Source organism: Typopeltis vanoorti, chromosome 1, assembly GCF_054136105.1.
Source record: "Typopeltis vanoorti isolate ZY-2024b chromosome 1, IOZ_Tvanoo_1.0, whole genome shotgun sequence".
NCBI lineage: Eukaryota > Metazoa > Arthropoda > Arachnida > Uropygi > Thelyphonidae > Typopeltis > Typopeltis vanoorti.
This window is the reverse complement of record NC_143549.1, coordinates 106573797-106590322: the sequence shown is the minus strand read 5'-3', so window position 1 is coordinate 106590322 and position 16526 is coordinate 106573797. Positions and strand designations below refer to the sequence as shown.

The 16526-nt window shown below is 34.4% G+C and overlaps 1 protein-coding gene across 2 annotated transcripts in view; it reads right to left on the bottom strand.

The window, feature by feature from the left end:
• The window catches only part of Brd7-9 (Bromodomain containing 7/9), a 198351-nt gene that overhangs the window by 111719 nt on the left and 70106 nt on the right, over positions 1–16526 (bottom strand). For both annotated transcript variants that reach the window (XM_090392551.1, XM_090392560.1), the window contains exon 6: positions 2515–2687. In XM_090392551.1, the coding sequence (XP_090248677.1) occupies positions 2515–2687 (173 nt within the window). The remainder of the gene's footprint in view (positions 1–2514; positions 2688–16526) is intronic.

Genomic DNA, 16526 nt, shown 5'->3' with positions numbered 1-16526 from the left:
GGAACTTAAACTATAGCAAAACCCAGGAAAAAAAAAAAAAAAAACTGAGCATCTTTTCTAATGATAGAAAAAATAGACACAATTACAACTCTCAAATCAAAATATATAATACCAAAATAGAAAAAAAAGCATCTGCAAAATACTTAGGCCTAACCCTAATAATATTTGCCATTATTATTAGCTTTGCTCTTTTCTCCGAATTTTCCCAAAATATTTTTGTACATATGTCTGACAATCATTTCCTCTTTGATATTTAGATCCCTAACAAGGACCAACTTTTCCTTTTTCATTGTGTCAGTTGCTTTCTCTAAAGCAACAAAAAATTCCTCCACTTCTACCTTAGTAGAACCTTCTGTGGGACCATAGGCACAAATAAGTCTCATTGTCCAGTTCCCCATTCTCATATTTGCCCATATCACTCTACTTGAGACTGCCTGCCATTCATGAAGATTAGCCTCGCATTTTGTGTTGAATACTATGGCTACTCCTTCTTTTCCTTGACTGTCATTGCCTGAATATAACATTTTGCATTTATTGCTCAAAAAGATTTCATCAGTTTTTGTCTTTTTCTGTTTCAATCACCCCTATTATGTCAATCTGGTACTTATCCAATTCCTCAGTTAGCTCTATTTCTTTGCCATTCAGGCTTCTTATGTTGATAGTAATGATCTTTAACTCTGGTGATGTTGAGTTGGGGTGTATTTTAAGATTTGTTCCAGTAGCTGACTTTTCGCTGTTCGCCCTGGTTCCCTGGTGAAAAGAACAGGGGCCTTGTTTAACCGGGCGACGCCCCAGCTGGCATGAAATTTTGTCATGTTGTACCATCATTTTGTATTTTGGTTTAAGCCAATAAGAATACAGTTTGGTTGGCTAAATCCCAAATTGCCAGCTCATCCTCGTTCGTTCAGTATCCAGGTAGATACCCAACAGGGTGCACCACGAGAAGGTGAGAATTGGACATTAGGTCAGAAGCCCTGGTCAGTTCTCTGTATTCCTTTAAAGGCTATGTGGAGGTCTCCTCTCAGTTATACAGCTTAACTAAGATAAGTGAATGTAATATATGAGATTCTAATGGTTTGGAGGAAACTAGAATTGTTTTAGAGTAGAGGAATATATTGGAAGGAAACCAATTTATTCATGGCATGGTCCTAACCTGGTTTTACATCATTCTCCTCCTACATCATTCATAATGTGGAGTAAAACAATGTGAGAATTACAAAGGAACACTCTATTAAGTGTTCTAGGTAAGTAAGATATATGCATACTTGAGAAAATACTAAGAAAAATTGTTGAAAAGAAACAAGCTGGATTCAGGCCAAATAGAGGTTGTCAAGATCAGATTTTCACTTTACAACATATAGCTGAAAAATTGTGGATCTGGAAAAGGCATAAGACACAAAAGTCAGTTTCTCATGGAACGCCTTTATAAAGAAACATGTGAAACTCTATTTCATTCTCCTAACAGATCCGACGCTTACGTCTATCCCCTTTATGGGAGATAGTACTTTACAAATCAGCTAATTTTTCCTAACTTTTTATTGTATTAATTTTTTTTTTTTTTTTTTTTATTTAGGGAAGTTATTGACCTTTTTAGTTATCTTACACCAGCTACTTAGGTGGCGCTTTTTGGAATTGTCAGTTAATGTTTAATTTTGAGCTTAATGTACTGAAGGTGACACACAGGCGAAAATTATACTAATAAATAATCTTTCTATGTGAGTTTTTTCCGTTATTTATTGTGTACCGATAGAAACTTCAACTGCATTATTAATGGAGAACCCATAAAACAAATAAATTACATCAACTATTTAAGCACAGTTTTAAGCAAGGATGACAAATTAAATATGGAATAGACAACAGAACAAGCAAAGATAGTATGGTGGGAAGCCAGGTGAATAAATTTATATGGAATAAGAGAGAAATTAGCCAAAACAGTAAGCTAATTGTTAAAAAGAGTGATCAAACTAGTTTTAAGTTAGGATCTGAGAATTGGGTTAGAAATAAAGCACTTGAACAGACTAAAGGACTACAGATGGTATCAATGGCAGAATCATATAAAACAAATTAAAATATTAGGGAGCAAACTAGACATGGCTAGTATTCAAGATTGTGTGAGCAGAGCTAACATAGGGTGGTAAGAGATAAAAGGTTAGCAAAACAGATGTTTTGATAACTTTTATGCAGATAATGTTGAAGGGAAAAAAAATAATAACTACATCAAAACTGCATCTTATTTTAAAAACAGGATACAGCTTTCATGTAGTTCCCTCCCCCTCACTAGAAGTCAGGCTATTAGAATAACAGTTAACTCAATCAGTGTCACTGTGGCAGGGTATTTCCTTTTGTAATCTGCCAGAAAACACACTCAATTTTCAGATACAGTAGGCTAGGTAAACAGGATAACTCCACTATCATGATATTAATTAAGTTTATATGAAGGAGAAGTTACTTGTACATTATAGGCTGCTGAGCCTAACATGTTAAGGGGAAGATGAGATGAGAATAAATACTTACGTAGATTTTGACTTAGATTTTTTGTTTTCTGGAGAAAGCGCTGATACTGGATCTGTAACAATTTCCTCACCATCATGAATTTCTTCTCCTTCATCACTAATATCAAAGCCAAGTTCTTCACTAGACAAATGCGACATGTATGGGAGGCTGCGTTTTAATGCAAAAAGTTGGTCCTATAAAAAATGCATTTTATATCAGGGACTTTGGGGAAAAATGTAAGAAATAAAAAATCTAAACTTAAAGATCGAGCTTTCAAGTGTGACTTTCAATGCCACTATAAATCTTTTCTAAACTTGTTATAACATCCATAACAAACTTTTTATTCCACAAAAGTATGAAGCAAGAATAAAGTAGAAAAACTTATCAAAATTTGACTAAAATCATTCAACCTGGATCAGTCCACTGCTGAACAAAGGTCTTTCCCATTTCATTCAATTTTCAGTTTTTCTCATCCATTGCATTATAATGATTTTATACTACAATCTCTTCCTTGGTTCCCCCCCCCCCGTTTATTACCATTCTTCATTCTGTCAATAATTTAGGCCATTTTGCATTGTTATACTGTACAATGTGTTCAGTCCATTTCCATTTTGAATGCATAATGTAACTGATGATGTTATACCTGTTCTTGATCGTATCAAATGGGAGAGCATCCAATCTTTAAGTGTCACATCGAGTATATTCCATTCTTCTCTGAGCAATTTTCAATTTGCAAATCATATTTTGATCTAAGTTCCAGGTTTCACTGCCATATGTAATCACAGGTAAGAGATTGGTGGCTTAAAATGGCTTGAAAAAGTTCCATGTTTGGTCTCTTCTAGAGCAGGGTTTCTGAACTATGTAAAAAAATAAACACATAAACATAAACATAAAATATATATATATACAGGGTGTTCGGGATAAATTTGACAGTTTCGTAAGGAAAAAGAAAATCTTCTTTGTATCTATTAAATTTAATGAATTGACAAAAAAACATTACAGGCAGAGTTAATTACAATACTATCAACAAGATTTACTCAAAATAACCACCATTAGCATCGATCACAGCTTCAATTCTGCTTCGGAACCTCGAACAAGCTGATGCTACAGTCTCCCTGGGAAGGGCCGCAAAAACTGTTTTAATTTTATCCATTAACTGGGCTTTTGTATTACTGGAAGTGCGATTGGTGTCTTTTTCAACTGCGCCCCATACAAAATAATCCATGGGGTTAAGGTCTGGGGAGTTTGGAGGCCAAACATTTGGACTGGTGAAGTCGTAGAAATTTTCAGACAACCATTTTTGACTTTTCCCAGAGGTGTGGCAAGGGGCCGAATCCTGCTGCCATACATACGGCCTACCATTGGCTACCCTTGTTATCCAGGGCTTGACTACAGTTAGCAACTCCACGAACAAAGCCCGAATTCCAATGCCAGGGTTCTTCAACACCTGTTCCTGCAGATTTGCGAGGAATTCTGCTGTACGAACGCAATCAGATCGTCTGCTAGGGATCTTTCTTCTTGCTACATCCTCGTAGTCACCATTGCAAGTCTCTAGTTCATGCCTGATTGTTTTTACTGTATTCAGGGAGCATTGGGCAGCAGTCGTAATATCCTTATTTTGATGGCGGGCACGAATCATCATGATACAAGTTATTCTCTTCCATGATTCAGGTGGGTTCCAGCTATCCATCCTTTCTGACATCTTGTATATGAATGAAGAAGGGTCCAAACTTTTAAATGAAGAGAAGTGTGTGTTAATACATGTAACTTACGGAAAAATATAATTAATTATAAATATGTCAAATTTATCCCGAACACCCTGTATATAAGAAAAAAAATATTCTTAGATCAACCACAGTACAAAATAACTTTTCGTGGGTGGAACAACACACACATATATATATAAAGGTAAGACACTGATCGAAAGCTTTCCCCTTCAAACTAATTAAAATATCACCTCTGAAGATGTTTTCATCCTAACAAAAGCCATCCAACCTAGCTGTATCCTTCCTTTTACTTCTTCTAGTTTTCCATCCTTTCTTTCAGTGTTACACGGTGATCAGCATTCATTTTAGAAATTATGGACTTTACAACCATGTTATAAAAAACTATTATTAATTTCCCGACTTTTCGACCTCCATATTAAGGTCATCATCTGGAGTATATACAAAGGACAAGCTGAGTTACATTTCACACAGTATGCTAAAGAGACAATGATTTGATCAACAGTTATTCTACTAGCATGACCTCTAGTGAAAATAATATATTAAAATATATATATATAAATTAAAAAATTAATGTAATTATTTAGAAACTACAACACTAAATTCTATTTAAGATAACATAAGAGAAACATTCTTTCATATAGATAGTTTTCTTACAGTAACAATGATGTCCTAATTTAGCATGACAATTGTTATATTAGATTTAAGATTCTGGATTATCTACAGTCCTGTTTATAGTTAACTCTTAGGGAGAAAGGTCCTGTGGGTAGAATATGTTTAACAGTTTTTATTATTCACATCCCGTATACAAATTATACATATTATACTATTCAAATTGTATATTTATGACAATATTTCACAACACAATTCAATGCACAGTACAATGTTACCAAATAAAATTCAAGTATTACTTATCATATTCTGTTGGCACTAACACTTATTTTGGCTATTATTTTATTATGGTTAATAAAACGTTTTCTCATATATGCAAGTAGAATATAATATATTTCGAATGGTTTCATAGTTATGATAAGTAACTGGTTTAGAGTAATGTAAGTTAGTTAATGCAAATATGTGTAACCAAGGGCCGTAGCCATACTGGTTACTAGAAAAGTAATTAGCTCAAACAGACACAGAGAGTCCGGGGACCACATCTAAGAGGGCTCCCTTAACAGTTATAATAATGTACATGTTATCATCATCATCAAATTCCTGCCATGTACCCTCAAGGGGTGTACAGGATATGATAGTACTACATGAAAAAAATTACATCATTACTAACTTCCTATCTACAATTTTCCTCCAAATCAGTCTGTTACTTGTCAAGACTCCAACATTATCAGATCTTATATTTCTATCTTCTAAGGCACTTTGTACCGTATCAATCCACCTATATCTTGGTCCTCCACTGAGTCGTTTTGCTGCCAACCTGGCAGAGAACATTTCTTTTGCTAATCTTTCTTCACCCATTCTGTTTAAGTGACCATACCACCTGAGATAAGCTCTGCTAACACATTTCTGGATGCTGACAATGTCAAGTTCTTTCCTAATATCCTTGTTTTTAATATGATACTACCATTGATGCTATCTGTTCACCCCTATAATCTTTTTCAGGACTCTCATATCTGTGGTCTCTACTCTTTGGTCAAGTGTTTTACTTCTGACCCAGCTCTCAGATCCATAAGTTAAAACTGGTTTGAACACTGTCTTGTATACAGCTAATTTAGTGTTCCGACTAATTTCTCTCTTACTCCATATGAATTTATTCAATTGACTTCCCACCATAGCAGCTTTGCTGATTCTGTTCTCCATTTCTATATTTAATTAACCATCTTCAGTAAAAATCGTGCCTAAATAGCTGAAATGTTTTAATTGTTCCACAGGTTCTCCATTCACAACACAGTTGACATTTTCAATGTTTCTACCTATTTTCATTGTCTTTTTATTGCTGACCTTCATACCATATCTATTACAACAGTTATTCAATTTAGTCAAAGAATCTTGCACTATGCAGTGCAGCCACTGTAAGACTCTTATACCACCATACTTCAGCATTTCTGGTCGAATATCATCTACTCCTGCTGCCTTTCCACATTTCAAGCCTTTGATGGCTTTTTCTACTACAAATATGGACATGTATTCCTGACTGCATGCCTGGTCAGTGTTTTTTACCACTGTGCTGTCATCACTGCTTGTTTCATTTAGCAGTTTTTCAAAGTAATTACTCCATACTTCAAGGATATCTTTTTCTCCCGTTTTCATGTCACCTTTATCATCTCTAACTCCTTTTACAGCACTATTTCCTCCATTCCTAAGCTTCTTCAACAACCTCCAGAATATTTTGCCACCTTCTTGATATTTATTTTCTATGTTCTTCTAAAGTCCTCCCATGACTTTTGTTCAGCTAGTTTTACACAGTGTTTAGCATTCTTGCATTTGTCTCTATATTCTCTAAGAGCACAAGCTGACTTATTTGCCAGGAACTTTTGATATGCTTTCTTATTTTCCTTCACTGCCTCTAACTTCCTGTGTCCACCAGGGAGTTATGATTTTTTTATCCTTGCAGACAACCTCACCACATGCCTCTCTGGTAGAATCAACCAATCTTTTCTTCAGAGTTTGCCAATGAATCTCCAAGGTTTGATTCCTGTTCTCAAACTCTCATTTTTTTCTTCAATAATCTTTGTGTATTTTAGTCTACAGTTCACATCTGAGTGCTGCTCAACTTTTATTCACTTTAAAACTTTCTTACATGTCATTCTTTTCAATATGAAATTCAATTTTATCCTGCTCAAGACTAAATAGTGATCGCTTCCAATTTCAAATCCTCTGTACACTCTGGTGTCCTGTACCAGGGAGAAAACATCACTATCAACAATAACATAGTCAATGAGACTTTTCTTATTCCTTGCCTCTTCTCTCCATGTGAATTTGTGCACATTTTTATGTTGGAACATGGTGTTAGTAATAACCAGTCCATGTCCTGAGCAGAAATCCAACAGATATTTGCCATTATTATTAGCTTTGCTCTTTTCTCCAAATTTTCCCAAAATATTTTTGTATGTCTCCCCATCATTTCTTACTTGCTATGTAGATCCCCAACAAGGACCAACTTTTCCTTTTTCATTGTGTCAGTTGCTTTTTCTAAAGCCTTAAAAAATTCCTCTACTTCTATTCCCACAGAAGGTTCTACTAAGAACCTTCTGTGGGACCATAAGCACAAATAAGTCTCATTGTCCAGTTCCCCATTCTCATATTTGCCCACATTACTCTACTTGAGACTGACTTTCATTCAAGAAGATTAGCCTCGTATTTTGTGTTGAATACTATGGCTACTCCTTCTTTTCCTTGATTGTCATTGCCTGAATATAACATTTTGTATTTATTGCTCAGAAAGATCTCACCAGTTTTTGTCTTTTTTGTTTCAGTCACCCCTATTAAGTCGATCTGGTACTTATCTAATTCCTCAGCTAGCTCCATTTCTTTGCCATTCAGGCTTCTTATGCTGATAGTACCGATCTTTAACTCTGGTGATGTTGAGTTAGGGTTTGTTTTCAGATTTGTTCATGTACATATTGATATTTTAATTCCTAATTGAAAGAACCAATTTCTAAATCAATAACTTAATTGGTTATGATATATGAGTTATAATGATCTCTTATACTATACGTTTAAAATAACTGTCAACATTCTTTAATCCCATTAGTTTCTCAATCTTTTTCTGAATACATATTCTGAGGTTATAGATTTAATTTCATTTGGAAGTTTATTATAGCTACTCGTCGCAATGTACTCGAAAGATTTATGAAAAATTTCTTTGTTAGCCTTAGCATATGTGTCTTCCATATGCTTGGGATTTTTAGACCATCATTATTGTTCAGATTAGGGTGGTTGATAAGAATCTCACAGGCTTCCTTAAATTAAGTTCATACCATGTTTTAGTGTGATGTAAACAACTGGTGCTTTTCCACTCAATTCTATGTAAAGTGTTCAGAGCATGAACAGAAAGGCCAGCTTCACCATAGTTATTATATTTAATGTGTCGTTTATGTTCCTTTTGTCTGATAGGAATTGTGCGTCCTCTTTCCCCTATATATGGTAGATTACAGGTGCAATAAATGCGGTATACTCCAGGGTGGGCCAGCGAAGGGAGTAGGTCTTTGGATGAGTTGAGTAAGCTTTTTAATTTTGCAGGAGGTTTAAGGGTTGTATTTCTGTAGTATTCTGTTTATTTTATCTGATGTCCCTTTAATGTAAGGAATGGTTATAGTTTTATTGTAGTCTGGTTTATCTTTGTTTTTTATTGAGGTCTTATAGAAAATTTTGTTAATAGTATTTTGGCTATAATCATTTTTAGGAAAGTATTGCTGATAAATTTAAATTTGTCTTTAAGCGCATGTTCATTGGAGCAAATCTTCAAAGCTCTGTTTTTTAGAGTATTGATGATACCTAGTTTTTGTGTTGGGTGGTGGTAGGAGTTTATGTGTATATATTGGCCACTATGTGTCGGTTTCAAGTAAACAGTGAAGGAAAGACTACTAGAAGGAAGACATGTGACAAGTGATCTAGAAACGGAAGTGCGTTCTGCTTTTCAATCTCGATTGTGAACCCTATGCGTTTGTGTTGTTTGTTAGGTGGTCCAGCAGCCATGGGGCCAGATATTTATTTTTTTTTTATTTAGTGGTTGGTAGATTCGTACCTATGATGGTGCACTGACTGCAAAGGTCAACATGTTGTGTATTCCAAAGAATGAAGCTCAAGTATAAAAAATTTATATATTTACTATAAACAATTATACATGTATAATAAATACAGCTCCATGTATTAAGTCATCCTCTTTATTTCTCTAAGGAGGTTTGATAGTTATATTTTTTGTAGCATTACAATTAATAAACAATTAACTTCTTACTGTCTTATATACCTAACTTTTAAATTCTTATTAAGCACAGAGGATAACTATATAGCCATTCTAGATTCTATATGATATGAACCCAAGAATGCATTATCTTTCACTCTAACTCTCTCAGTTAAATTCAATTCCAAAGGATAATATCAAATACTATACAAAGCAGTGGTGCACCCAGGGAGGGGGCCAAGGGCGGCCCCCTCCAAAAGAAAAAGGGAAAAAAAAAACACTAGAAAATTTTCCAAAAATCTTTTCCTAATTAAAATTCATTTTTTTTATTTATGTTGCATAGTGTCTTCTATTCTATACTACTTATGAATTAGCGATCATTGCAGATGCTCAGTCATAGGTCGTATGCGATGCATAGTGTGTATTCTCAAATTGTTTACTCGACTCGCCACCCCACCCCCAAAGATTATATCCTGAGTGCGCCACTGATACAAAGCAAATAGTGTACTTGGTGTATTGAGCAGTGGAGACATAGAATTGTAGAGTAGGTGCCCTCCCTTATCATTGCAGAAGCTCAGTCATAGGTCGTATGCGATGCGTAGTGTGTATTCTCAAATCGTCTACTCGACTCGCCACCCCATCCCCCAAAGATTAAATCTTGAGTGCTCGGCCCTCTCCAAGATTAAATCCTGAGTGCGCCACTGATACAAAGCAAATAGTGTACTTGGTGGATTGAGCAGTGGAGACAGAGTTGTAGAGTAGGTGCCCTCCCTCGATGAGTCTTTGGAGATGTCAAGTATTATTATTATTAATAATAATATATAATAACTTCCTGTCCTCTTTATCTCCCTTTATTTTATTTTATTTATTATTATTTTTACTCATTTATTCATTCATTCTGTTTCATCTCTCAAATTCCTTAATCACAATAAAAGAAACAGATCTCATTTCAATATATTTGCATATATCTTCTCTTAATAAGCAAATTTCCATCATTTTACTGAAGCATGCATGTAGAATAACACAGGCCTGCAATTGAAAAGTTGTCTGAAAAGTAATAATTGATTCTTATAGATTTTTAGGTACTGAGTTCAGTAAAAATAGTAAAAAAATTTCATCACCTATCAATTTTACCCAATTTCTAATAGTAGCATTTCGATTTAAATTCAGCGCATTGGTATTTATTTTCATTCTCCGTTATTTCCAGCTAATTAGTAGTATAAGTGCTTTTTTTGAAGTGCCTTTTTATGGTAAATAAAGAAATTTCCACGAAACTTCTCATTTTTAAGATAGGAGAGGGAGGGAGGAATGCAGATAAAAGTGCAAGTAGCTACTTTGAATCTGATTCACTGAGATAATGGATGACTTTCCTGTTGTCACAGACACATTTTCTTGTGTAATTCTTTAGTTGAACTTTAGTCATTGAGTACTAAGGTTATCATATTTCTGAAAGATGGCATATTTTCTAAGTTAATATGAAGATTTAATTTAATATGTTTGCGGTTTTTTTTTAATGTTTTTACGTAGTGTCATGTAATAGTGTTGATGTCATTCATTAAAATTCATTTAACTGTGTTTTAAGTGGTGTTTGTAATGGCTTCAAGAGGTTGCAAAAATTCACCTAAACATTTTCTGCTACATATGCAGGCAGTTAGTGATAAAAAACAATGAAGAAACATTACAAATTTCATGAAAAAAGTGTACTATGCATAATTTGGGATGAAACTTGGTGCCTTAGATAAGCCATGGGCACTGCATATAGTATGTTATGCGCATATTGAAAAATAGATAAAAATGCATGAAACACATTCCCAAGATCACAGAATTTAACTTGGTAGTTTTTACCTCCTTTCCAGCTCTCCTTCTCTCTTGCTTGCTCGCTCTCCTTTCTGTTACCAAGCAACAGCTGTTTCAAAATACCACAACTGAAGTGCATGCCCATTATCAAGATTCAAAGTGAAACTCTAGTGCCACAGTTTAGCCATGTGCCAATTCCGATAATACCAAACATACAATTGCATTAATACGAACAATATTTTTTTGATTACTTTATCTTATAACAAAATTTAAATATCACTAATGAAATTTACTATAGATATATATAATACTGTAAAAAATTATCATAATAGGTAAATCACAATTATGGGAGATTTTTACAATGACTATATGCATATATATATTTTTCAAGATTTCTATGTATGTTCTTCTATGTTTTAACAGAAACTACATTTGATGGAGTCAACTGATTTTTCAAAGTCCACAGAGAGGTTTATTATATTCATTTGTATTTTTTGTAATTTGCCTAAGCCTGTGGATATGCTCAATGGTGCTCTAATTATGTCTAAAGACTGCTTGTCCTTCTAATTGCACATGCTCAACCTGTTGCATTATTCTGTTATTTATTACTTTTGTAAATGTTTTGTATACTGGAAGTAATAAACTAATGGGCCTATAATTTTTAATATTCTCCTTTTCAATCGTTTTTATAAATAATTATTATTAATGCAATGTTCTATGCTTAAGGGTCAAAGCTGCATAACTAGGAGGAGACCTCCACATAGCCTTTTAAGGAATGCAGAGAACCGACCAGTGCATCTGACCTAATGTCTAATTCTCACCTTCTCATGGTGCATCCCATTAAGTATCTACATCAATGATGAACAAATGAGGATGAGCTGACAATTTGGGATTTAGTCAACCAACCAAACCATTACTTACTGGGTAAAAAACCATGCTGCAAAATGATGGTAAAACATGACAGAATTTCATACTTGGGGTGTCGCTAGGTTAAACAAGGCCCTGTTGTTTTCATAAGGTAACAAGGGTAAGGAGTGAAAAGTCAGCTACTGGAACAAATCCCAACTCCTCAACAGAGTTTAAGATTGGTACTATCAACATAAGAAGCATCAATGAGAAAGAACTGGAACTAGCAGAAGAATTGGATAAGTACCACATTGACATAACAGGTGTGACTGAAACAAAGAAGACAAAAACAGGTGAGATTTTTTTAAAAGCAAAAATATTATATTCAGGCAATAACAATCATGAACAAGATGGGATAGCGATAGTATTCAACACTACATATAAGAATAATCTTCTTGAATGGCAAGCAATGTAAGTCGAGCGATGTGGGCAAATATCAGAATAGGAAACTGGAAATGAGATTTATTTCTGCTTATGATTTCACAGAAGGTTCTACTAAGGAAAAAGTGGAGGAAATTTTTAAGGCATTATAGAAAGCAACAGACAGTGAAAAAGAAAAAAGCTGGTCCTCTTTGGAGATCTAAACAGCAAAGTAAGAAATGTTTTGGGAAAATTTGGAGAAAAGTGCAAAGTTAATAATAATGGATTAGTTGGATTAGTTATTACTAACACCATATTGCAACATAAAAATGTGCAAAAATTCACATGGAGAGAAGATGCAAGAAAATAAGAAGTCTCATTAACTATGTTATGCTTGATAGCAACCCCTCTGGTTCAGAACACAAGAGTATACAGAGGACTAATGTTCAGCAGGATAAAATTGAATTTCATATCGAAAAGAAGTCTATGTAAGTAAGTTTTAAAATTAATCAACGTAAGCAAATAACTGCCCTAAAAAAGTTATATAATAATAAAATTATTATTATTACAAAAGCCGATAAAGGAAATGCAACAGTTATCATGAATAAAGAAGAGTATAACAGAAAAATGCAAGATCTCATATGTGACAGTTCCACATATCAAATTATACATTGAGACCTTACAATGTCTCAAAAGAAAAAAGTCCAAAAATTACTGAAAAAAGTGACATCATGGCCCAAAGAAATCATCAGGAAAATAAAACCAATTCATATTAAACCACCCCGTATTTATGGATTACCAAAAATCCACAAAACTAATATTCCCCTACGTCCCATAGTTGATAGCATAGATAGTCCCACATATAAACTGGCTCAGCATTTAGCCAAGTCGCTTGTTTTGTAAAATGTGGTAAAAACATTGTTTTTACCACATCTTTTATAGCTGGAAGTAGTAAATTTTCTCCAATAGAATGAGGTTTCCCTATTTTTGCTATGCGCAAACTTAAGAGATAGGATGCTTCCAGTGCTTTGCTATTAATGGAACCCATGGCTGAAATTATATCTTTCCCATGATTTAATGTCCCTAAGTGTCGCTGAAAAAATTCAATTGGCTTATTTTTCACATCACAATATTTAGTTTCTAAATGTCGGAGTTTCGTAGGTTTCATGCACTTGTTCGACAACACTTCATAACACAAAACACATTGACTTTTCTGTTCACTTTCACCTCCATACCAAGTAAACCCGAATTCCAAATATGAACTGTTATATTTCCTACCGTATTTTTTCTTTGAACTGCTTGTTTCTTCTACTTTAATAGTATCAGATTTACTCGCCGTTACAACACGTGTATTACAATTAGGGTTAGCATTACCTGTTTCATTTGCTCTTCTTTTCAAAGTCCTAGTTCTAAGCCACTTTTCCATTATTAAAAAAAAACGTTTCCAAAAAATATATCAACATATAAATACTGGGATTAACTCACGACACACTTTGTTCAAGTATCGCTTAGCACTTCTGAAGATTTGAAGATATACTGTGCCTTGGTTGAAGGAAACCTTCAATAATAAAAATCAATACACAACAAGCAATTGGTTAGATTGTGGGTAACACATGCTCACTTCAAATCTGACAAAACAGCAAGGGAAGGCAGAAGCAATAAAACTGTACTGTTTTTCACTTTACCCCTCTTTTATTATTTGTCATTCTGTAGCTACAAATTTAGCAGCAGAATGATGAATAATGAAAACCAATATAGTTTTATTACTTCCGCCTTTGAACATTCTGATGCTATTTGTTGGTTTTTTTAAGACTCCATTTGATTTCAATAATTTTTACTTATTCAATTTTAATTTGTTTTGTTTAGATAATTTTAAAAAAATTATTTAATTAATTTAAGTCTGTCTGTGGACCACCTGTCCAATCGTCGCAGACCACAGGTTGAGAAACACTGATTTATATGGATCGCATTATGAAAGAAGGTGGTATTAAACCTGATGCTCAAACTAGAGATGGTAATTTCAGTCCATTACTTCATGCAGATGATGCTATTGTTCTAAATAAAACCAGTATAAGCCTGCAAGATTCCCTGACTAAATTGAATAATCATTGTAATAAATTTGGTATGAAAATCAGCAATAAAAAGACAAAGACAATGAGGATAGGTAGAAACATTGAAAATATCAACTGCATCATGAATGGAGAACCTATAGAACAGGTAAAAGATTTCAACTATTTTGGCAAATTTTTAGAGAAGACAGCAATTTTAAATATGGAAATAGAAAGCAGAATTATCCAATCTGGTATGGTAGGAAATCCACTAAATAAATTTATATGGAATAAAAGACAAATTAGTAACACTAAATTAGCTGTGTACAAGACAGCTAATGTTGTAAAATTGTTCAAAACAATTTTAAACCATAAATTGGAGAGATAGATTAGAAATAAAACACTTGACCAAAGACTAGAGACCACAGATATGAGAGTCTCGAGAAAGATTAGGGGTATGAACAGATGGCACCAGTGGCAATATCATATTAAAAACATGGTTATTAGGAAAGAACACAACACTGTTAGCATCCAGGAAAGTGTTAGCAGAGCTGATATCAGGTGGTATGGTTCTTTGCCAGGTTGGTAGGAAACAGGCCAAGAGGAAGACAAAGATCAGGATGGATTGATACAGTAAAAGTGCCTTAGAAGGCAGAAATATAAGATGTAATAATATTGAAGTTTTGACAGATAACAGATTGGATGAAAACTGTTGATCAGAAGTTAGTAATGATATAACTTTTCATGTAATACTATCATAATATCCTGGACCCCTCTGCAGGTATTTATGATCAAGAATTTGATGATGTTCTATGCTTCTGGGATTTTTTTTCCTGTTTTAAACAAAGTGTGAAGGCTTGTTAAGTAATCAGACACTGCCATCCTTCAGTATAAACATCCTCCTCCTCCCCATTGTGTGAAAATACCATCATCATCAATTTCCTGATATGTACCATCAAGGGGTGTTCAGGCTACGATGAGAGCACTACATTATTAAGTTTACATTAATAATTTCCTATCAACAATTTTCCTCCAAATTAAACTATTACTTGTCAGCACTTCGATACTGTCATGTCTAACATTCCATTCTTCAAAGGTACTTCTGATTGATGAAAATCTGCCTGGACCTTGGTTTTCCTGCAAGTCTTTTTCCTGCCAGTTTCCTCTCCCATTTTACTGTTTGTATCCACATTGTTTGTATTCTTGAATACAAACAATTTCAAGTTCTTTACCAATGTTTTGATTTTTAATATGATTCTGCCATTTGATGCCAAATGTTCATGCCCTAATTTTTCAAAGAACTCTTATACCTGTGGTCTAAGAGTTATATAAGTGCTTTATTTCTAACCCAGCTCTCAGATCCATTACTTAAAACTGGTTTGAACACCATCTTATATACCTAGTTTAGTGTTTTGGCTAATTTCTCTTTTATTCAATATAAATTTTTCCAAACTGGCTCACCACCATACCAGCTTAGATTATTCTATTGTCTATTTCCAGATTTAACTTGCCATCTTCAGTAGAACCTGTGCCTAAATAGCTGAAATATTTTACTTGTTTTATATGCTTTCAATTCAGAATACAGCTAAAATTTCTGTTTCTACCTATTTTCATAGATTTGGTCTTTATATTGCTGATTTTCATGCCAAATTTGTTACTGCTGTTTTATGGAATTTAGTTCAAGGGGTGCTTAAGGGTCAAAGCTGTATAACTGAGAGGAGACCTCCACATAGCCTTTAAAGGAATGCGGAGAACCGACCAGGGCTTCTGACCTAATGTCCAATCCTCGCCTTCTCGTGGTGCACCCTGTTGGGTATCTACTTTGATACTGAACGAACGAGGATGGGCTGGCGATTTGGGATTTAGCCGACCAAGTTGTATTCTTATTGGTTAAACCAAAATAAAAAATGATGGTACAACATGACAAAATTTCATGCCGGCTGGGGCGTCGCCCGGTTAAACAAGACCCCCGTTGTTTTCGCCAGGGAACCAGGGCGAACAGCGAAAAGTCAGCTACTGGAACAAATCTGAAAACAAACCCCAACTCAACATCACCACAGTTAAAGATCGGCACTATCAACATAAGAAGCCTGAATGGCAAAGAAATGGAGCTAGCTGAGGAATTAGATAAGTACCAGATCGACATAATAGGGGTGACTGAAACAAAAAAGACCAAAACTGGTGAGATCTTTCTGAGCAATAAATACAAAATGTTATATTCAGGCAATGACAATCAAGGAAAAGAAGGAGTAGCCATAGTATTCAACACAAAATACGAGGCTAATCTTCTTGAATGGCAGTCAGTCTCAAATAGAGTAATGTGGGCAAATATGAGAATGGGAA